This window comes from Falco biarmicus, chromosome 11, assembly GCF_023638135.1.
Source record: "Falco biarmicus isolate bFalBia1 chromosome 11, bFalBia1.pri, whole genome shotgun sequence".
NCBI classification, from domain to species: domain Eukaryota; kingdom Metazoa; phylum Chordata; class Aves; order Falconiformes; family Falconidae; genus Falco; species Falco biarmicus.
In genome coordinates this window covers 9,212,206-9,235,260 of record NC_079298.1, presented here as the reverse complement: position 1 = coordinate 9,235,260, position 23,055 = coordinate 9,212,206, and the positions used below count along the sequence as shown (strand labels likewise).

The 23,055-nt window shown below is 41.5% G+C and overlaps 1 protein-coding gene across 3 annotated transcripts in view; it reads right to left on the bottom strand.

The window, feature by feature from the left end:
- LRP8 (LDL receptor related protein 8) overlaps positions 1–23,055 on the bottom strand; it is a 194,223-nt gene that overhangs the window by 37,808 nt on the left and 133,360 nt on the right. For all 3 annotated transcript variants that reach the window (XM_056356674.1, XM_056356675.1, XM_056356676.1), the window contains one exon: positions 5,460–5,588. In XM_056356674.1, coding sequence (XP_056212649.1) covers positions 5,460–5,588 — 129 coding nt within the window. The remainder of the gene's footprint in view (positions 1–5,459; positions 5,589–23,055) is intronic.

Here is a 23,055-nt window from a genome sequence, read left to right as displayed (position 1 = left end):
GCTGTTACTGGGTAGTAGCTCTTCTGTTCTAAAGCCATGCTGAAATGCTCTCTGCGTTTCTGAGCGGCTGACAAAACACTGGTTAATATCTCTATTAGCAGGAATTTAACAAGTTCTGCAGTAGCTAGCAAAGTCCAGACCGACTCAAGTTGTGATGCTTTAATTGCAGTCTCTTCTATTTAATTTCTCTTTTTAGTCTCAGTAAATGTGTTCCTAAGCTTGTCCAATCGATTGTGACAAAGGTTAGGTACACTGGGAGCAGAAAACCTTGAGGGAAGTAAGAAAAAGGATGCCAGCACCTCCAAGCCAGCGAATTCAAGACTGCTCTTACATTATTAACTGTTGATGCCTATTTTAGAGGACTAAACCTGACCTATGACTACAACACACTTTGTATTATTACTTCTGCTCCAAAGAACTAAAGAATAAGTTTCTTTTATATACTCTTTTATTTTAAAAAGGCAGATGCCTGCATTTTCAAAAATTGCTTGTGCACTGGAAGTTAGCAGTGGACTTAAAGCCTACCTGCTGGAGGTAAATTATTTAGGCAGACAGGCATTTAGCTACCTACATGCAAGGATTAATACCTGCAATTAATCCCTGATGCAATTACAGTCTGTGCAGACACAAATCTGGATCCCTAATCACTGATGCTTTATCCACTGCAAGTTAAAAAATTCACAGCTTCCGTTGCTTCTTTGGACAGTTCTTCCACAGGGTAAAAACTGCACCATTTTTTCCATCTTCATGGGTGAACTGCAACAAGAAGGTGCCTTACCATCCACGGATACTGGCTTTCAAGTAGCACGACAGAGTCAGTGCCTGGACTCCTTACGAAAATAACTGCTTTTCTAATACTGGTACCAGACCAGGCCTAACAGGCCAGCAAAGGCTGTTTTACACACCTCTGTAGAAGTTTTTATTTTAATGGGTTTCATCTATCAAATTGTTGTTTCTCACTCCAGACATGGCAAACAGGACTCTTATTCCAGATGAATACAGTCTGCTTTGCTTACTCCTAAGGCCAGCTTTCTGTAGGGCTGGATTGTACAGTGGAGATGAGGAACTCAAAGGAAATATTTGACTTATCCATTGTTTGAGATGATGCATTTTTTTTTCAGCATACCTGCACTCAGGTAAGTCCCAAGCTTGCTAACTGCATCTGATCCCTTTGTCTAAAGAGGGTTACACAAGGACAGCATACCAGACTGCAAATTGGCTCCTTCCTTAAAGAAAAGATATTCCGAACATTGCTGTGACAAATCTTTTTCAGATCACACAGAGTGCCCATCTCAACAGCAAGTCTTGAACCATGACTAAAAGTAAATGAGTGGGAGGTAGGACACCAGTCTGCTTCTAGTCGTGCAAGATGATGCACCAAAGATAAGGTTGATACAAAGCACAAAGGGGCACCCAACCTGAACAGAAGATGGTCTTACTACTCATATTCTATACTTCTGTCCCCAAATTTCTGAACAGCAGCTTTCTCTCTACAGCTGGCCGTGCCAGTGCCTACACTGACTGTGCTGGGTAAATTCCACATTGATTAAACAGCAATTAACATAACTGTGAGAAGAAAAATCCATCAAGAATTATCAAGTCTAGAACAGCATCTGAAAAGCAATCCTGGGAGGCCAGAAGCAGACACAGCAAAGAAGAACCACAATACACTTGCACTGTTCTTACAGTTTTGGATGATTTCTACTACCAGAATCATTGCTTTCCTCTCCTGCAGTAGACTGTCCCTTAACTTGGGACTATGAACCATTGTGACCTAGGGACAGGCGCTTGCACAGCCTCAGCACAACCAAGCCCTGCTCTTGGATCGGAATGTCAGCACAATATTGCTAGTGGTACAACTTACTAATGCAGGAATGCGGGCTCAAGTAACGTTCATGAATTTCATATTAAGTCCTCTTGAAGATTTATAATACTAAGAGTCAATTATTCCTAGCAAGCCATAGGAGTATCCACAGTTTAAATGTTGGAAGTGTCACATTAGCTTGAAGTAATAGCTTTATTAACATGGATTTAGAAAGAGCTTAGGGTTTTTCTTCTGGATGCCCTCACTCACAGTATCTGCAAGTCATCTTCCACTTGTTTATTGCACATGCAAGCTCTCACCATAGAAATTACCCCCAAGCACAAATAAAACTCCCTTCCAAACATGTATCCAGAAAGATGTGTTATTTACAGAAAAGTTCATCATCTCTGTGAGAGGTGCAGCCTTAGCTGTGACAGGGTGCTCTGGTCCAAGGGGCTGCGCTGCAGATGACAGTCAGTGCTGAAGCTTCTTTTAAAATGAGAACAAAAACATGAGTGCAGAGGTTAAAAATAAAGAAAAAAAGAGGTCTGAACCTAGGAACAGACTTTTTTTTTTTTTTTGTCAGGATACTGCAGTGCTGCTGAGATAAGAGAAAACAGATAAAGGAGGATTCTAAACAGAGAAGAAATGGGAATGTTAACAGAGTATCAGTGGATAGGCTTAGTGAGGTTTATCAGATTTGGATAAAAGAAAGGATAACTATCAATCCTGTGCAAGCTCTGAGTTTAAACGGCTAACACATTTGTTCTCATCCATGAGGAAAACACCTTAATTTGACAAGCAACCTCACTGAAAATGCTCCCATTCAGCAATGCCTCCTGTTTCCTTCTCAAAGTGAGATTTAATGCCTCTGAAAGGTGCCGAGTCAACAGATCTTAGGACTGAAAGCTTTTGTTTGCATCCACCTAGGAAGCTCCAAGTTTCTGCCTGGTCCTATTGCCAGAGAATGGCCCATCCCATGCTCAGACTCAGCAATGACCCCTTGGCAGAGACTACCAGTACACACCTGCCGAGGTGGCAGCCTATGTCGCGACACATTCAGCCATAAGGAACTAGATGAAAGTCACTAACTCATTTCACATGAGTTACCCAACAACTGTCAGAAGATGGTAATTTGTCCTTGGATTAAATTTCCATTTTAAGAACCCGCATGTGCATTAAAAACATGGAGGATAAGCAAGACTAGAGATGCTGAAACATTCAGAAGAGAAACACTCAGCTATTTCTAAATCCATTAATAGCATCATTATGCTAAAACTGTGTGGCATTCAAACCATATTTACATTCATTTGGGGGGGTTACCTACAGCCTTAAAAAAAAAAAAAAAAGAAAAGAGAAGTTCAAAGCAATTCCAAGTAGATTTTTATTATAAATAAAAGACTCCATGAGACAACTCCTACTGGTGTAAGCAGCAGCATTAAATTAGTGGAGACAGCCACTAGTGTAAAAATTGTTCTAATTTCAGTAACTCACATTGGGAAAAGAATAATTTTTTCAATAGCAGTTACAATTATCTTCTGAACTTGTCTATAATTCAAGCCTCCCATTCAAAGGAAAAAAATAAATGCATGTGCTAGAGAGAGAACACTGACTTTCATACAGAAAAATAAAAGACTTCTGAAAACTTCCAAAACGTCATTAAACTCAGAAGACACAGGACCAGGGGTCTAAGCACATCACCAACTTACCATATCATAATAATTTATTACTTAAGAATTGTCCATGCACATGCACTTAATTCTACATGAAACAGGAGGCAACATAAGGCAACCTATGTCTTCTCCTTGCGAGCCCACCCAACTGGAACTATGCTGCACAGGCTCACACAAGCACCTGTTACTGTTAGCCCTGGACCTCTGGGTCATGTGCAATATGAAATGGAGATGCTTTGAAAAACTGCATGTCTAATCAGTAGTTAATTGAATTAGTGAGTTGCATCAAACCTTCATACTGAGACTCGTACTTAACAAACGGCACACTGGGTTTCATTAGCAAGAGTGAGGCCAGCAGGCTGAGGCAAGTGGTTACTCTCCCCTAGCTGGTACTTGTTAGGTCCTATCTGAAACACTATGTGCAGTTTTGTGCCATCCTGACAGTACAGGAAAGGCATCTGCAGCCTGGAGAGAGTCCAGTGGAAGTCCAGGAAGATGGTTATGGTACTGGAGCACATGATACACAACAACGGGCTGAGGGAAATGCATTTGGTTAACCTGGAGAAGGTTAGAGGGAGATCTTATTGCAATTTTCTGGTATTTAAAGGGGTGGGAGGCCAACTCTTCTCAGAAGTGCACAGCAAAAGGAGAAAAGGCAATAAGCAGATGTTGTGACAAAGGAAAAAGTAGAAAAGGACAAAGAAAAAATATTTTCACAGTGAGTGGCTAAACACTGAAACAGGTTGCTTAGACAGTAAAATCTTCAGTAAGATTTTGTTTGATAAAGCTGTGTGAAAAAAATAGGTTTATCTACAGTGTTTTACTCGGAACCACAAAATGATCACATAAAACGTAATTAATTACACAACTCCAGTGAAAAGATATAATGTGGATTGTGAACTGGCTAGGTATTAAGAGCCCAAAATTCTGTTTTCAAATGAAGAAACATCAATGTGTGCTTGTGTGCAATCATTCAACCCTTTCATCAGTAATCTGGAAGTAAAACTAACATTGCTGATATCACATGCAACATCAGAAATATTGATGGATGGGTGAATAACTACACACAGCATGAGATAGCTTCTTAATAGCCTGGGATCATTTGCACAAGAAGAATTTAATAATGACAGAGTTATATAAGAACAGTATTTAGAAAGGTGATTTTACGTCTGCACAGACTGGTAAGACTGATATTCCCTAAGTTCTAGTGGTCTGTTTAAAAAGAAAGTTGGAAAATCAGCTGGGATACTGAAGGGAGCCACAAAAATGAGTCAAGCATTCACTCAAAAGAAAATATCTGACAACAAGAAGCATAAAGAACTAAATATATTTAGTCTATCAAAAAGACAGTTTGAGAAATGGCTTGATTGCACAGCGTAGGAGTTTTCACAGAGGGAAAACACTGTTAAAGAGCTCTTCCATTCAGCAGAGAAAGGCCCAATAAAAGGCAATGGCTATTTAGGGACTGAATTTAAAACAGTTACAGTAAATAGTATATAATTCTCTCTTTGTCCTGTGAAACCAAGAAGCTATTAATAAGGAAATGTCCAAGCCTATCTATTATATCCCAGAAGAAGCTAGCCTTAGTCTATAAGGCTACACTCTGCAGGAGGAAGGACACAGTGGTAAGCTGCTGAGCTACCACTGAGGAAGGGTTCAACATTGTTATTTAAGGCCTTACCACACCATCTTGGTATTAACCCTGATAATCATGTTCCAAACTAACTATATTTTGCTACAGTAGTAAAAGAATACTTAATTGTCCATGGAGTTGACTTTGTATTCTCCAGCCAGCTCCAACTGGAGAATCCCTCTTTCCTCTCTTTTTTTTGTAATTTACTACTTAGCATAGCAAATGTAGAGTGAATGAATTTGTTGGCAGGAAAAGTCATCCCTTTACATGCAATTTGTAATAGTCGCTCTAGGACTTTTATAGTCCTGAAGAGAGATCTTGCATACGTATTAAAGTATTACTAACTCACCAGGAGCGCAACCGGCCTCGTCAATACCACTTTCACAATCCCTCTGCCCATCACATCTCCAGGATGCTGGGATACATTTGTTGCTTAAGTCTCCGCAGCTAATTTTTTCAGATGGACATACTTGCTTGGCTGGAAGAATAAAATAAAGAAAAAAACCCAAAGTTAAACATAATCCTAGACATTGCCAACATTGTTTACACTTTTAAAAGTTACTTTTATTTTGTATGGTTCAATCCTGAGACATATTGTAACGAAATCCCAAGTCAACACTGATGTTGAGGTGTCCTGTACATGTTCCTCAAATGAGATCACAATGTTTTTACATTTAATTAAAAAAAACCAACACAAAAACCCAAAAAAAAACCCCCAGAAAAAGGAGGTGCCACTGTTTATTTTAACAAAATCCCAGAAACTTAACTTAAACTCAAAGGAATTAGGGTAGAGGAACAGAAGTCAGATTTGTATGCAGCTTCTTCTACCTAGCGTTTCCTTGCAGGCAGGGTCTTGCTTCTGGCCATCCCAGTCACCCTGCGTTGCAACAAACTGTGCACAGTTCCCGTGGCTCTTGACACACTCTTGGCCCTTTCCCACCTTCTCCTTGCTGTTTTGGCCTGTGCATGGGCTGCAAGTGCTCAGCTTTGTGCTGCCACAGCTCTGCAATATGCTGCTGCCTCTTGAATCAGGTCTCCTTGCACAGGATTCCCCAAAACCAAGGGCCTTCCTGTCCTTCCAGCCTGTGCCTGGCCCAGCCGACCCCTTCCAGGAACAGAACTGTACCGGAACATGCAAATAAAACAAATACCACCCCTCACTCTTATTTTCAAGCTTAACTCTACCAAAACGAACTGACAAGAGTTGCTTCAATAATCAACAGGGATTTCAACGAAGATCTTAGGGCTGGTTATTAAGTAGGATGCAATACTCTGTGTGAGTGATGCTCAACACAGCAACAGCACTGCCTGTTTGTGACTGCCTCAAACCCCCAACACACTGTGGTTTTGCTATTAAAATGCTAGCACCCTGCACGCAGCAGCAGTAGTACTGGACCAGCTACTCTGAAAATGCTACCTCAAATTAAGTCAGGAAAAATGAATTGCCTAATTTTAGTATAAGGGTTTACTTATATGTTTGGTATTGCAAGGCAATTTCTAAATTCAACGATCTAGGCAGATTATGATCAGTAAACTTGGGGAAAAAGTGGTAAGCAAAGCGTGAACTCACACATGTTAAACAAATGGGCACAATCTCAAACACAAGAAGTTCCTTCTGAATATAAGGAAGAACTTTACCTTGAGGGTGACAAAGCACTGGAACAGGCTACCCAGAGGCTGTGGAGTCTCCTTTTCTGGAGACGTTCAAGACCCACCTGGGACACAACTCTTGTGCAACCTGCTTTAGCAGGGGGGGTTGGATTAGATGATCTCTAGAGATCCATTCCAACCCTGACCATTCCAGGATTCTGTGAAACTTAACGGTAACTGCCTAAATTAAAGGAGATTGTGACTTGAAACACAGAGACACAGGAAGACCCACAGAAGCAAAACCCCCAGTATACACAAGAATATAACTATGAAATAAAATCTGCCAAATTTCTCTGGAACCAAGGAAGCTGTGAAGCTCATTCCCTTACAACTATTTTGCATTGCCAAAATTCCTTTTTTTTCATACTAGTGTAAAGAGCAACAGATCTACATTTATTGCGACAAGTCTGCTTGAATGCATAATGTTCTACAGTTTAAATAATTGTTTGGTATTCTGGAGTCATCATCCAGTTTGGCAGGATTAGCTTTTTAAACAGACCAATTTCTCTCTTTAAAAAATCACATGTTTTGAAATAGTTCTTCCATTGGTATTAATGCTGATAATGCTATATATGGCTGCAGGTCTACTGAAAAAGGAGGAATCTTAATTCTGAATTGAAACTTTCACATTATCCTGCCTTGGTAAAGGTACTTATGCCAAGTCAATCAGCTTCCCAAGTGCTGAGCAAAAGAGGATGAAAATTATACCTCTCCCTTTCCATCTGCACAAGGAGGCCATAGAGGGGCATCTTACAGCCCCAAAGCATCAATCAGCCACTTAGAAAAGCAGTGCCATTTAATCCCAGGATTTCTCTGTCTTAGCACCTTGAAGTGATAAGAAGCAGTTTCTAGAAGCTGTGGGCAACCAATATATCAAGACAAATTAGGTCCTGCCACAGACAGACAGTTAATAATAGATGTAATGAAATTTTATAACCCTGAGGCAAGGCAGCATTTTTGTTGAAATTTGCTCACTGCATACCCAAATAACATTTACGAATGTTGCATGATCTACAGAACTGGGGGGGAAGGAATCATTACTTAGGCTTCTTAATTATTTTACCAGCAGATCAGTAATAAAAATCACTTGACATTGGAAAGGCTCCACAACACCATCCCACCAGGATCAACATGTCTGCCAGCTCAGACCGGTGCCCTGCCAAAGGCGTTGCATCTTCCCCTCCGTCCTGGTCTCCCTAAGATGCAGATTTAAAATACACAACTCCAGGGACGCTCGGTGGCGCTGAGCACTTGGGTCCTTCCACAGAAGTCAGACAGCATGTCTGAAAACCAGGTCACTTGCCAACTGTGCAAAATGGTGTAAAACAAGGTGCTTGCCCTCACCCTCGAGGAAGCTGGCACGCCTCACTGCAGTCAAACTGCTTCACAGACCATCCCCCGAGCTGTAGGCCAGGGCACACCGTCCCTATGCATACACCAGGAATTCATGGATGCAGAGGGAAACAAATCCTGCGGCAGCTGATGGGCTGCTCCTCAAAGAAGAAAAACACAGAGCTAAAATGGTCCATTTGGCCTAGAAGCCCCATAGCACAGAGGGCTCGCCTGCCAAAAATCCTGCTTCTGCCAGCCTCACCCAGCCCTCGCATGCAAAGGTGCGAGCCTAGAGAACGCTGCGTTGAAAAATAAAAACATGCAGCCAAGTCACTATAACTTTAGTTCTGAAAACCAACCAACAACCAACCTCTGCACAGAGCCACACAAGGATTACAGCCTGCAGGGGCCAGGGAGTGACGGTGCCGAAGGGCTCACCTCACCACCATCCACCCCTCTGAGGAGAAAGGTGGCGGCTCTGAGGAGAAGACAGCACCTTCTGGGAAAGGGAGAGGGACGGCCACAGGCCACGCGTATGAGGCAGCACAAGAGTCCTGGGGGGCTGCGAAAGGCACAAGCCTTGCTGTGGGGAAGGGACCCCAACCCCAGCAGCAGGGCCGCCTTGTTTTCTGAGGGAGCTGCCAAGCAGGGTCAGCAAAAGCAGGGTGCTTTGCCACAAATGGCGTACAAAAGGATGACGTGACTGGCGTCTCCAGCAGCTACCTGGGCTTTGCCTTCCTCCACCAAGGCCCCCGAAGCCTCTCAGCTCTGAAGTGTGCAGCCCCATGGCCACCGAAAGCCAGCTGCCCCCTCCCAAATGCCACCGCCGCCACCAAAGGTGGGTGCTGAGGCACCGCTGCGGAGGGCTGGGCGGGGGGAGCTCTCTGTGGGGGTGAGGGGGTTGCAGCCCCCCGCGTGGCCCCTGCACCTATGGAGCCCTTCTCCCCCACACTCAATTCAAGGCTGCTTCTAGGTTTGCTTCTAGGCTGCTCTGTGCTCTTACACAAGTTTTTGCCATAAGCAAACATATGCTTAAGAGTGCCCGAGATAAAAATTACTTTCCTCGCTGTATTTATTACTCCAAATGGATTTCCATGCTTTTACATTTTAAAAGTTTGTCTCCTGACTGCATTTGTGCGGTGTGTTCAGGAACAAGGTGTGTATTGGACTGATATACTGGGAGACCCAAAGCAGTCACGTAGATGTTTGTTGATCAGGTTATTGGTCCACTTCCCAAAAAATTGTTCTAGTTCTTCTTGCTCAGGCTACGGTGATGGAAAGGTAAATCTGTTTTGATGCTGAGAAGAACCAGCACTCTTCATCCTTATAGTATACCTCCATCAAGAACTAAGTGGACCAAGGCAAGCGAGAACACTTTCCACGCACCAGATTTTGAAGAAAGTGAAATACAATTAAAAATCGTCTTCTATCACAGTGGGATCATTAACCTCCAAAAAGGTTATTTATTTATTGGTCACAGTTCAAGTATGGGCATTACTTTTGCTTGGCTGCTCTGGGCAGATACTTAATAGCTTTGGGAAGCTGAAAGGTTTAGAAAGGTACAGACAGAAGGCTCCTATTTATGGAAAGCAATCTCTGTGTTAATCATCTCACTGACAGAGTAATTACAGACATTTAAAAAACGTAAATCAAAGCTTGAACTTGCAGGGATGCAGCCACAGAAGCTGCTTTTGGTCACAGTTCATCACATTTCTGTATTCCTGTGGTTTCTGCACCCAAGCAACCCTTGCATGGAAGCTAACAACTTGAAAGCACTGGCAGATAACAGGGAATCTTGCATAAAACTCCAAGCAAAATTTTGATGCATTATTTCAGCAAGCTGTTTTTTTTCCTCCTGCCCAAGACGCTGCAGCAGTGCAAGTGGACTCAATGTCGCTGTCCATGCTATGAAAACAGGCTTTTAGCAACAGCAATCCAGACTTAAAGTTTCTGTTTCTGTACACTGCTTATACAAACCCTGGCCTTTTGGGCTTACGTGACCAAAATGTTTACTTCTTACTTTCGTCTCCATCCACCCAGAAAGGAAAGGGTTAGCGCTGTATGTGATGGTGAGTGCTCTTACACTGGATATATTCTGGACCAACGCGAGTTATAGCAAGATCTGCCTTTTCAGAAAAGCACCATTAAACAACTTGGTTGAAATGTCAGACACATCAGGACCAATTTATCACAATGAACTGCAAATGCCAAGGATGGACAACAATGGTTTATTTGTAAGGAGACAAGAGCAAAGAAGGCAAGAAGGTTCCATTTACTCACTACCGCCAATGGCACATTCTTCTTTTCCTTTATAGGAGGCTACAAAGTCTTTCAGAGAACCATAGAGCCTAACTGGCGCCCCACTGTTTGCTTCCTCTTGTGCCACTGCTGTGCTTTTCAGGCTCCGGACATCATGTATATTCAAGAAAGCCCAAGAAAACAGAATTGATTTACTTTCAGAAGACCATTTGTCAGGTTCTCACCAAACAGGTACTCTAAGAGCATGCACAAAATGTAATTAAGCAGCTTCTGCTGGTGGGAAACCCACAAGACTTTTCATCAGCAGACTGAAAAGAACACCCTTTGTGGAAATACATCATCTTACAGGTCTGAACAGTTTCTCTATCTCTGCTGAAATAATTCCCCATCCTCTCCAGACTGCCCCCTGTGTTTTTCCCAGGTTCTTCAGAAGAAAAATTCCAACCTGAAACTTCATTCTGTAACCGAGAAAATACCATACTAAAATGGTTTAATTAACTTCTGACATGCCAATAAATTGTTCATGCAAAATATCCACTACTACTATTGTTATGGAACTTAAAATTCCTACCCCCCTCTTTTCTCCAGGAATGGTTTAGTTGTTGGCTTTTTTTTTTTTTTTTTTAAAGGAACGGTTTTTAGAAATGACCTCCCCTCCTGAAATATAGTCTTTAAATCTTCTTTTGTGACAGCTGGCAGTCCTATCTCAGAGGTGTATACTTGCCCATGTACAGGACTAGTACCTCTACGCTTCCAGCCAAAACAAGCACAATTGTTAAATGAGCAGCTGTTCAGAAGAAAGGAAGGGAGCTGACAGAGATTGCTCAGGGAAATTCAGAACTCAAGAGTTCCCAATGCCTAGAGATTTGCAATTCAGAAAAACCATCTCAGTCACAAGTTTGCATATATAGGATTTTTTAAAAAATATATATGCATATGTGTGTGTATATGAACATATATCCCAGTGTACACTCACTACTAACTTACACCTCAGTTCCCCACTGAAGTATTTAGGGTGCATAAGAAGCATTTCAAAATCTGTCTTGTGCTTTTCAATTATCATCTCAGCTGAAGGTGTGCCTGCACTGGTATTTTCCATCCCTTGCCCCTTCTTCCCCCTTAGTGTGGATGCTAGGAACACTTGCTTCTGCCCTATCACCCATCAGTTCACTCTGTAGCTCAGGACAGGTTGCTATTGCCTTAGTTTACTTCACTTAACCTTGCAAGACACATCAGATTTTCTGCTAAAGAGTGTTATATAATCATATATGTTATATTTAGTTAATCTCCCTTATGTCCTTCTTGTACCAAGCAAAACCCAAACTAAACAGTACCAAACAAGAGCCTCATTTACAATGAGAAGTATTTGCATGGGGGCAGCAACACCCAAGGTGGATGTGTCTCAGGAATGTCTTTGGCATCAGCGTACAGAGAACACACGCTGTGACTACACAGGAACTCCCCTACACCCACAGCCTCGCTGGGTGCCTGCATTTGGATCTACGTATTAGCAACACGCAAAGACAGAACACGTTATAGGGAATGCTAATAAAAGAATTGGTTCCAAAGGTTATGACTTTCTCCTTCTGTCACGTAAAGCAACACGCTATAAGCATCAGCCTGCTGGGATAGAACTTGCAACTTCTACTAGCCAGCGCAACTGCATCCAGCAACAGTATTTGGTTTGCTCACTGTATCTGTATTATGCATACACTTGAGATCACTGAGAAAATAAAGGCAACTTTATATTTCCAGTTGAAACCAGCCCAGGCCAAAATGAATGCCATGACTGGTGGCTTAAGTGAACTAAGATTATGGCACTTGGAAACTTGGAATGAGACTAAACCACCACCACAGTTGATGCTTTTGTTGACAGAGGAGGATACAGCTGCTAGCATGGGATGGTCTGTCCAGATCAGAACTGGCGCATGCTGACAACGCTGACTCCCAGGACCTGGGAGCTTGGACTGCTGCTACCTGAACTTGTATTTTTGAATGTGAAAGTACATATTTATGTGCAATAACCATTGTGGGATCATGCAAAGGCAAAGAAATAGTGAAAATCTATTCTTTCTGCACAAAAAGGTGATTAACTTATGGCCATTACCTTTAAACTTTGAACATAAGTTAATAAAGTGACTCAAAAAACAGATTAGGAAAGGCTACTAAGAAACTACACTACAAAGGTCAAGAAATCATATCATAAATAGTATAAACCATTGATACACCTGATAAAAAGTTATATTCTGTGGTATGATTTCTTTGATGACGACTTATGTTCAGAAGTTCCCAGGGGAATGGAAAAGGATTTACACAGCTCCACTGCACTGCATAGTACAGCCCTTAAGTCCATCCTTGTGTGCTTGTAAGAACGGCTTCTTTACAACAGCACGGGTTAGGAGTTGTCAACGCAACTCCTCTTCCTAGAAACTGGAGGGAGAAAATAAGCTTAGCATACAAAGGGTTCAGCATGTCTAAAATAGATAGCATGTACCTTGCTTTTGTGCAGATTATCACACTGGTGATTATCACCTCTGAGATCAGAGTGAAATAATCAGGAATTCAAAATCCCAAGATTAATCCTAATTACTGAAATATAGACTCACTGTCAGAATGAAAGCTGGGTAGCTTTTATATGAAAAGCATGTTTCAAACACAGACACTAAAAACAACATCAATGAAGAAAATTATTCTCAGGGCTAGTGCCAATAGTTTTTGTAAGTAATATAAACTATATCTGAGCACAGTGTAAAGAGGCAAAATGTTTCTATAGTAGGCTGAAAAGACAAATGGCATCAGGTTTTATAGTAACTAATAACTAAGCTTCATGTCCCACAACTTGAGCCATCTGCATGGGTCAGGAGGGGATTCTTTACCCAAGTTCAGAGCTATCCTGGCACACTCACAGTTTGTTTTTAAATCTTTCCCAGAATACTGAATATTGGCACAGCTCAAGACAGCATGCTGGACAGAAAGGGTTAGTACTCCTGGGCTTCCAGCACATCATTTTTCTTAGATTTCTGAATGCTATGTCTTACTCACCCACTTTAAGAATCAAAACTACCATCACACTTGGATAAGAAAAGCATTTCCTTCCCCCAGTCAGACTGGCAGGACTTCAGCCGATTTTGTCTTCCTGTAAACACAGCAAACACTCACTGCAATCATCTGAGCATGTCCCACCTAATTACTTTCATAACTTTGAAAGATATTGTTTTGACGGCACTTCTGTTCTCTACTTGACGTGCCCAACAGGCCTGCTGCTGAGAAACAAAGTCCTTTAACTCAAGTCACTTGGCTCATTTCAGGTAAATCCAAGTCAATGTTAATGGCCCACAGTAAACAGGAGGTCAAACTGGATGATTTCATGATCCTCCCTGTCCTCAAAACAATAGGAAACTTGCAATACTTTCAGTAGGAGTCAGGAAGATTTTTAATTGTTTTTAACCTGTCCTCACGGTCATACTTTCTAAAGCTTCAGAATTTAAAAACTAAGATCAGATGTTTGACAACAGTCAGCATATAGGATGCTGAGCATCACTAAATTCCCTTTTTGTTGTTCTAAATGTTGAGTACTTGTAAAATGACAGTACCTTAGTGGTGTCTGTACAACGTGCAGTGGCATTCCCCCACTGTCAAGTCTGCTTGAGCACAGAGGAACCAGTTTCTAAGAGATCATGACAGGTTTTTACATACGAGAAAAACCTACATGATACGATAAAGGTTTTCTGCTCCCAAACAAACCACATTTCATTACCTGCAATTACACACATGAGAATTCAAGAAAATACTGTAAAGGCTCATTCCCTACAGCAGCTTTTATACTTAAGCAACTTGTTACAAAAGTTCCCGTTCCCAGGGGACACTTAACACCTCCACACAGAGCTGTAGCAATCCCTCAACAAGGTCAGTCCTTGGACTGTCCTGGCCTTTGTATTCCACCAAGCTCATCCTGCCCAGCTTCTTATGATCAGTAGTACCTAGATGTCTCTTAGATGTTCATTAAATGTCTCTAACCATTGATTTGGTCAGGGGTGCACGAATCCCTTAATAAACTTGAACAAGACATAACATAACCCTGGGACTCCAATCCTTACTACCATTTTATATAGGTTCTGGACCACAACAACATACACAATCAGCTATGGTCACCACCTATTTGTGGGGTAACTGCGCTGAAAGGCATTGATCCTGTGGCAGAGCTGAGCTACAAGGGGAAGACTCCACCTGGGAAGGCAGAAGAGAAACAAAGTTGGTGTAGTCCAACTTCACCTGAGTAAAAACACTGTTACACTGTGTGTAGCCATGTGTGTACCATGAACCACATGGCACCTCTAAACGCTACAGTTGTAGCCCTTCCTGACACCGCAGCCATATGGTCATAAGAAACGTTTACTCAGATTAATCCAGAGAAGAAATTAATGCAGCCCTGTAATGACAGGCTAGTGCCTAGTTTAATCACTATGGAGCACAGCCCTCATCGTTTAGGGGAACAAAAGGAATTTTGACAAACCGAAGTCTGAGGCCATCTGCCAACTTTCCCCCCTACTTCTGCTAACTTTGGCTCTTTGCATGTCTTCTCTATGGGTGAAACAAGTCCTTGATTTACCCTGGATTCAAAATGGAAAAATGTTCACACATTCACAGCCAAATCCTGGCCCAAGAAATATGCTGCTGAGTTCAAATGGACCAGGAATAAAGTCACAGGTCACAGTGAGTATTTACCAGAACAGCTCCAGCAACTGCTCCATCCCAGCCAGTACCCTGAAGGTTAACATTAAATATGGACACCAACCAAAATATATCCTTGCCAACTGTCCCATTTACTTCCTTATATTAAGTCACAAAAGGATATTACTGCAACAGTGATTTTTAAGAGAACAGCTATACAGAAGGTTAAGTTTTGCACTTTTATCAACAGCAGCCATAAGGCAGACTAGACTTTTTAAACTCAAGAGGGATAAAACCTTACCTTCTATCTGCTTACAGGAAGAGTTCAAGGAACTCATTTAAATTAGCACAAAAGTAGCCCCTCTGTATTTATGGGTAAAAAAGTGCAATGTCAGAGACTTCAAAGAGGCTGGTGTTACAAATGCCACTGAAGCCCAGCATGTGGCCAAGCAGGAGGAACGGGCACCCAGTCAGAGCAGGGGGAGCCTCTACCCTGCCCTGCTGAACCCTGACACGGTCCCTACTTGTGAAACCACCAAACCTTCATGCTCTTCTCTCTGCTCCACCTCGAAGCCAAGGCACAACTTGTCTTTAAGAGGAGCTGTGACACTAAGACATAATTCTGGCTACTGAAAACCTAAGTTTCCATATTAAAGTTCTTCAGATCATTTTGCATGACTTAAAAATTTCTCTTCACTCACTAATAAGCATCTCCGATCTCAGGGATCAGCTGGTCATGCCCTTAGCTTGTCACAGAGGAATGGAGAGAGATATTGGTCATAAACATAGGGGAAAACTTGGACATCAGAGTAAGAAATGGGAAGAGCTGAAGAACCACTTGTTCTTGGTGTACCTACAGCAGCAATATGCACTGCCATTCTCAGTTTAATAAACTGACAGTTTACTCAGTTAGTGAACACACAGGCCTGTTTGCAAAACCTAGGACTTGTAATTTTCTTTAGCGAGAGTTTTCTAATAGCAAAGCTATTAAATATTCCCTTTTGTGAGAGGCACTTCTCATGCTCCATCAAAAGCAAAGATTAAAAAAAAAAAATCCAACAATGATATGACTTTGTTTTGGAAGGTCAGTTAAAATGCTCCCCTTTTTTCTGTCCTGAACATAACATCTTTTTAAAATTCTATTGTTTTTAGAGCTAGCTTGAAAGCGACTGATGTACAACATTGTTCTGTCAACCCCCCCATCCCGCCATGGTCTACATTAATAACTACCCTGTCAGTCTGTGTACACGTTGCCAGTTGCAATGCAGTTCAGTCTCCCCTCCTTTTTTGCATTAGCAGTAATGGGTGACATCGGGGAGGGGGAAGCAAAAAAGAATTGCCTTTTCTTTAAGCCTGGAAATCAAACTGAACTCCAGTCTATGGCATGGTTGAGAGCAGAGCTCTGTTCCTCAGCACAGATCCTCTACCTCTCCTTGTATCCAGGGATGCCCACTGTGAAAGCCTGAGTCTGGCTACAGACAACCTTTAAAATCTATGATCATCCACTGTGCTCCCCCATGATTAGTGATGCATGATGCTTTCAAGGCAATTCTGACTCAGGCAAGCCCTAGGAGAATAAAACACTCAAAGGTAACAGCTGACCCAGCACAGACTGGTAGTAATGTAGCTGGGAATCAGTGAAGTTCAAACACAGATATGCTATGTGAAGAAAGAAGAGCGTCAAGGAAGAAATAAGAGTCAGGAGGTTAAGGCAGCACAAGCTAGGCATGAATGGATGTCAGCTAATTAACCCTGAGAAATGCAACTTTTGAAAGGAGAATTTGTTCACTGCCCTAGATCAGTGATTCCAAAGCCTTGTGGGCAAATAGATTTTTGAACAACTTTCCAACTTTCTCACGCAGCCACAGAGCTGACAAATTGATGCATTTAGCTCCTCAGCGCAGCTCCCGGGGCCTGTGATGGCCCTGCTGAGCAAAGGTGCACAGCTGGGGAACAACTGCTTAGCCTTCCTCCACCGAAGTGTGACTTATTACGAGTCTTTTGTCATCTATTCAGGTATCAGCCTGGCCATGTCAGCTGTGTGCCTAAGTAGCACAGCTTAATTCCCCTTACCTCGGCATCCCCCAGGACACCAGACACACTCTCAAGCCTTAACTATGAAGCCTATGCCTCATGGAGCGGCGTAGCACAGACAGTGCAATGAGCTGTTCTCTACAGAAACACAGGTAATAACTATATTCTCCCAATCTGTACTAATACAGTAACACTTCTTTCTTTATTCCTAGGCCTTTGGTCAAATATGCTGCAGCTTTATTAGCATCAACTTTCTTCACCAAAGATTCAGTGAGAAAATTCTCCAGACTGCAGCATACAATAAATCAATCGTACCTCCTCGTGTGATTTGTAACTCGGCAGTTTGAAAGCATCTTGGAACAATTTCTGCACAGTTAGACAAGAGACACATTTACTTTTTATTGAATCAAACTTAATTTGACTGGTTTTGGTTTACAGATACAAAAAATGGAGAGTTTTCTAGACTCTCTTCAAACCTGTGGCCTTGTGACCCTGAACTGTTAAAGATTAATTTAAATAAAAAAATACATTCTTTTCACTAGCAGTAATCTCACTTAGTAAAAGCCTACCAGCAACAATCACCTTTGCTCACTTGTCAAATTCTTACACAAGCAGCTGAGCACACCACCAGGACCAATTTATTTATTTCTCTTCCTATATATTAATTTGTAGAATTCCCCATAATACACATACCAGAGTTTTCAGTTCCTATTACAGCAAAACCAGAAACAAATTCCAGAAGGCAGCTTATTTCAAACATATTCTAGCACATTTAAGCTCTCAACTTCTCCACTTGTTTTGAAGCAAATTAATACTCAACTCAAAACTAGGTTTATAAGCACAGTTTAAAACAGCTCACCAGACGATCGCCTAATTAACAAAAATCAGTTACCAGATGTCAGGTTGAACTTGAAAACAGAAAAAATATTGTACTTTGTAAGTACTTTTGAAAGTAATTACAAAAATCACTTCAGATCGAGAAATGCCTCTGCAAAGGTAGCTCTGTTTTATGGGACCAGTACAGAGACTGGAGCTGACACTACTGCACAGATCAAAGCGAACACCCAGAGTGAAACTGGGATGAACCCACTGGCCAGCCTCAGCAAAAGGGGAGTTGTGGGAACACAAAGATATGAGAAAAACTGTAATGATCCTCACAGTAAGTGGCTACACACTGTGCTCATTTAGCAACCACACAAGCCAAGAAATATATGGGGACAACTTCCTGGTTCTTCCCAGCAAACCCCACATCCACCGAGGCAACAGGTACTGAGCCTGTACTCTGAGATGTAAAAAAAATATATATGTATATACGTAAACTGGCAGACAACAGGTATGTAAACTGTATTATATACATTTTCCTGTGGCAGTTCTTGTCTCTCACTCTTACTACTTAAGCAATAACTAGACAATTGTCAGATATTCCAGCACTATCCTGAAGACAAGCACAGTTTGATATTTGATGAACTCCTACTGTTAATTGCATAACCTTACTCCAGTACAGTAACTTTTCTGTTCATCAAGGGCATGGATTAAACAGCTTCTCTGCTTTAGAGCATCCTTGTAATTAATAATATATTCTTCCTACTTCTAAATATAACCTATAATGAGATGCTTTAAAGAATCCAAGCTGCACCTTTCACCATGTACTTTTGATCAGAAGAAAACGAGCCAGTTTGCTCAGACAACAGAGCCTGCTTTAACTGTGACTGTCAGCTTCCCAGCGGGCCTGATCCTGAAAGGCAGCAAGCCTATTCAAGCAGGTCACGGCAGCAAAACCTGCCAGTGGCAGAAAACACCTTCCTCTATCCAAAACATCTGTCTCTGGGGATAGTCTGTGCAGATCAGAGAGGACAAGAAGTATATATAGATACATTAGATACAGATAGTGTATATATAAGATAGTATATATGGATACATATCAGTGAAGAACAATTAACTCCATGAAAACTCTGCCATCTATCTGCCTATCAGGCAGCAAGCTAACACACTGTGCAAAATCTCGCTAATTATGTTTTCCACCCATGTGACATGTCTCATCTCAGAGGTTTCTCCTGGGTTCCATTTGCTGAGGAAAGAGACCTCCAAGGACCACAGAACAGAAAAAAGGTTTTGTGATACCTATGACTGTCTTTAGAGATCTATGAATGATGATCCATGGTTAGGGAGGAAGGAGGAGAGCGGCTCTCCTCTACTCATGAACAAACTATTTTTCCTTAACCGAGCATGGCTATTTTGGCCCTGAAAATTCCTTCCCAGTGATCTGGATACCCAACTAATTCCCAGATACAGTACCTCCTGGTGTCTGGGCTTACTTCAGCTTGCAGCCGCTGGGTCAAATATCTTTTAACTATAAACTCTGCAGCTTCACCAATGCCTGTTTGCACCTGCTGAGAGAGCTTCCCACATCTGAAAGCTACAGGACCATTACAATCAGGCAAATGCTTGTACAGCAAAAGTTTGTCTTTCTACATCAACACCCCATTTAAATGACACCATATCTTTAAGACAGGTGTCTACTTTGATTCAAAGACTTCAATTGATAAAGATTTCTAGACAAGTCAGTTCACTTGTTTATTTACCACTACTGTTAAGAGCTGTATCTTATCTCTAGTTCTAGTCCTTATCTCTAGTTCTCTTATCTAGTTTCAACTTCTGTTCACTGGATCAAATTATACTGTTTCTTGTTAAGCTAAAGAAACAACTGTGTGATGAAACCTCTTCTCTAAGGAGACAGGTGTAAATTGATAAAGTCAGCTCTCACCCCCTCTTCAATAAATCAAATACGCTTCTAATAAGGCCTGTTTTTCATCTCTATAATCATGTGAGCCTTGTAAGATTGTTCACAACCCCTCGTCTTATAAACTTTTGACTTTACAGCAGCTACCCATGTCTTTTACCACCTCTCAGTCACTTGTTCTTCAATTTGTTTAACATGGGCTCTAATTATTTTGTAAACTACATTTTTATAACCTTTATGCTTAAGTCAAATCACATATCATAAAATACACATAGTATCTTATTAACACACAGAGTGTCTTATTAACAAGGTCATGATTCAATCAAGAAACACTGAAGTGAGACAACTCTTGTTTTCCCTAACATGCTGACACATTTTAATTTTTTTTTTTAATCATGATCTATTCAATTCCATCATCAGCCTTTCTATGGTTCTGTCCAAAAGTAACAGCAGCATGATCAGCACATACAGCTCTTGGAGCTGAATTGTGTATTGTTGTAGCAGTTAGGAACTCAAGTATTAGACTGCAGACCTTCTACAGCAGGTTCTATACAGCGCTCTGTTTAACCTTTTAAACTACCATGAAAACACCAGCTTTTACTAACTTAATGAAACTTCCACCAATGTTCCAACATCTGTAAAAAAACAGTAAGAAAAGGTTTTTTTTTAAAAAAAACAACAAACAAAAGAGATCAGAAAAGTCACTGCATGTGTCTTTCAAAGAGAGTTTGCTAGTACTTCTGTTTTAAAAAAACAAAACTTCAATAGCTGCTGTTTAGTAGCAGGCATGTTGTTAAATGTGCAGATGTATCTTCTTCCTCCTTTTTCTGAGCAGAAATTAGAAATACTATTAGTATTTACTCATTTTCTGCCACTGCAGCTTACCATTTTACTCCCACTGACCAGCATCACACTATATGGATTTGCTTTTCATACAGCTAAATTTTTCCTTACAATCCTCAATATATTTGGCCATAAACTTTTCAGGCATACTTCTAGCTCTCCTTATTCAATGTCTTTATTATCTAACTACCCCTTGTACCTAGACTGTAATTGCTTCAACTCTCAATACTGTCGGTTCTTACACTTATTTTCTGTGGAAACAAAGTTTCCATGTACAATTAAAAACTGCCCAATAATCTATTTCTCTGCCCTCATAATTTCTACATGCAGTGGCCAAATAAAAAAGAAACAACAAAAAAACCAACAAAAAGATAAGAGGTCTCCCTGAGAGTTCCTATAATTTCAGTGAAAATACATGACTGGGCAGAACGCTCTGACAGAAAAAAATGTCGTATTGTAAGCTCAACCTATATTGGATGACAAAGAAGCCATGTAGGAGAAAACTGGGAAAGCTGGGGAAAACTTTTAACTGGAATTCTTACCCCCTTACGCACCAAAAAAAAAAAAAAAATCAATCCCAGGAAACAAATGAGCAGGGAGGGGGGAACGGGAAGATATCCCACCCCCATGCCCCACCAAACCAAGAACCACCAAACCCAAAACACTAAGTGCTCCCCCCCCCCCCCCCCCCCAAAAAAACACCACAACCAAACAAACTTGACTAGTTCTGGTGCTCCTGAAGCTATTTGCTAACCCAGTGAACAGATTACCTTTGTTCGCAAGACTATGACCCACATAGCAAGCAGAGGAAAAGCTCACAGAATTATAATACAATGTGCTGGTTCTTAAGGGCTGGTGCATGGCTTTTCAACAGAAAGACTTCTTTTCCAACACAGCGTAACTAAAAGAGGTAGAATAGATCTCTGAGACAAAGTTCTGTCACCTGTAGAGCAGGTAAGGTTGCATTTGGTCTAGATAAAGTAATCTTCATGACTTTCAACGTTAAGGTACACCTCATTTCCTATGCAGGTCAGCTATAATTTCCTATGCAGACACCTAAGGCTCCAGGGAGTCTGATGTCAGAACTCTAAATAACTTGCTGCACTCACAGCACCTAGCCTTTCCAAAACTTTCTCTAACAACACGACAGTTCTCTATATATAGGTCTTTCCACCTGCCAACTGCAGGAGAGAAGACATGGGGAGCTCAAGGAGAAAGGGTCTAAGCAGACTCTAAGACCTTCTCTGTAAGACTCAGAACACCTGCCCAGCCCCGCTTCACAATGAAGACAAGACTAGCAAGAAGCCGCCATCCCTGCCTGCTAACATCAGGGACATGGGATGGCTGGCAAACACATATGCACCTTCCATGGATTACCCTATGTCTTGCAGAAAGGTCAGCTATACCACTGTGAGTCAGCTCCCCTGCAGCAGGGGCATCTGTGCCATCTTCCCCGAAGAAAACAGATGCCAGTCTGATAATCTGTTTTTAGAAGAGGGAAAGGATAGCCTGGCAGAGATTTTGATCTGTGCCACAATTACAGTCTAGTCCAGGAGCAACACACACTTCTGATGATCCTAGGCTGGAGTTAATAACAAAGGCTGAGCTGAACCAGTATAACCTTCAAAATGTAAAGCAAAGAAACTCTTATATTCTCCCTGAAAAGCAACTGGAAGTATCAAAACTGTGAGGAGCTATAAAATCCTTCATGCTGTTGGGCTAAAAAAACCAAACCACAAACCAAAACAAGCAAGAGTAGCCATGTGAATCTGGCAAAATCAAGTATCCATTTCTTGCTGTTTGAAATAACCCTGATATCCTGACTGCCTATGCCTGGAGAAGTGTGCTCAGAACTGTTTAAATGTATTACTTGATTACACCAGCCTTTTCAATAAATGTTACACTGTGAGGCCACAATGAATGCTAAAACCAGCCTATAAGTCTCCCCAGCAACCAGATTCCAGCACTCTTTTGAAATAACGCCCAGTCTCAACAAACTACCATATACAGAAAATCAAATGCAAATTCTGTGGGCATATTCAGGAAGAGCATATAGCATGCTCCTGTTGCCCTTCTATCAACAGAACAGCCTTACTCGCTCTGTCAGTCTCTCTGCTGTCTAGGTCTAGCTCATACTATGCTTTTAGCTGACAACACCTACATACTACATGATGCACAGGAGGTCCAGGTGTAGCATATGTTTTTTAAAAGACAGATTTGTGCATCCATGTATTGTGTGTGCTGGCATGTGCCATCTGTGGCTGCCATAATGGTGCATTGTGTCATCACACTGAAAGACTGCATGCTACTGTTGTTCCTCCTCCTCCTCTCAAACCTCTCCATTCGCTCCATCCAGTCAGTTCTGATCTCTAAAGATCGCTGAGGTTTGGGAAAGTGGTGAGGGTAAATTGCAGCA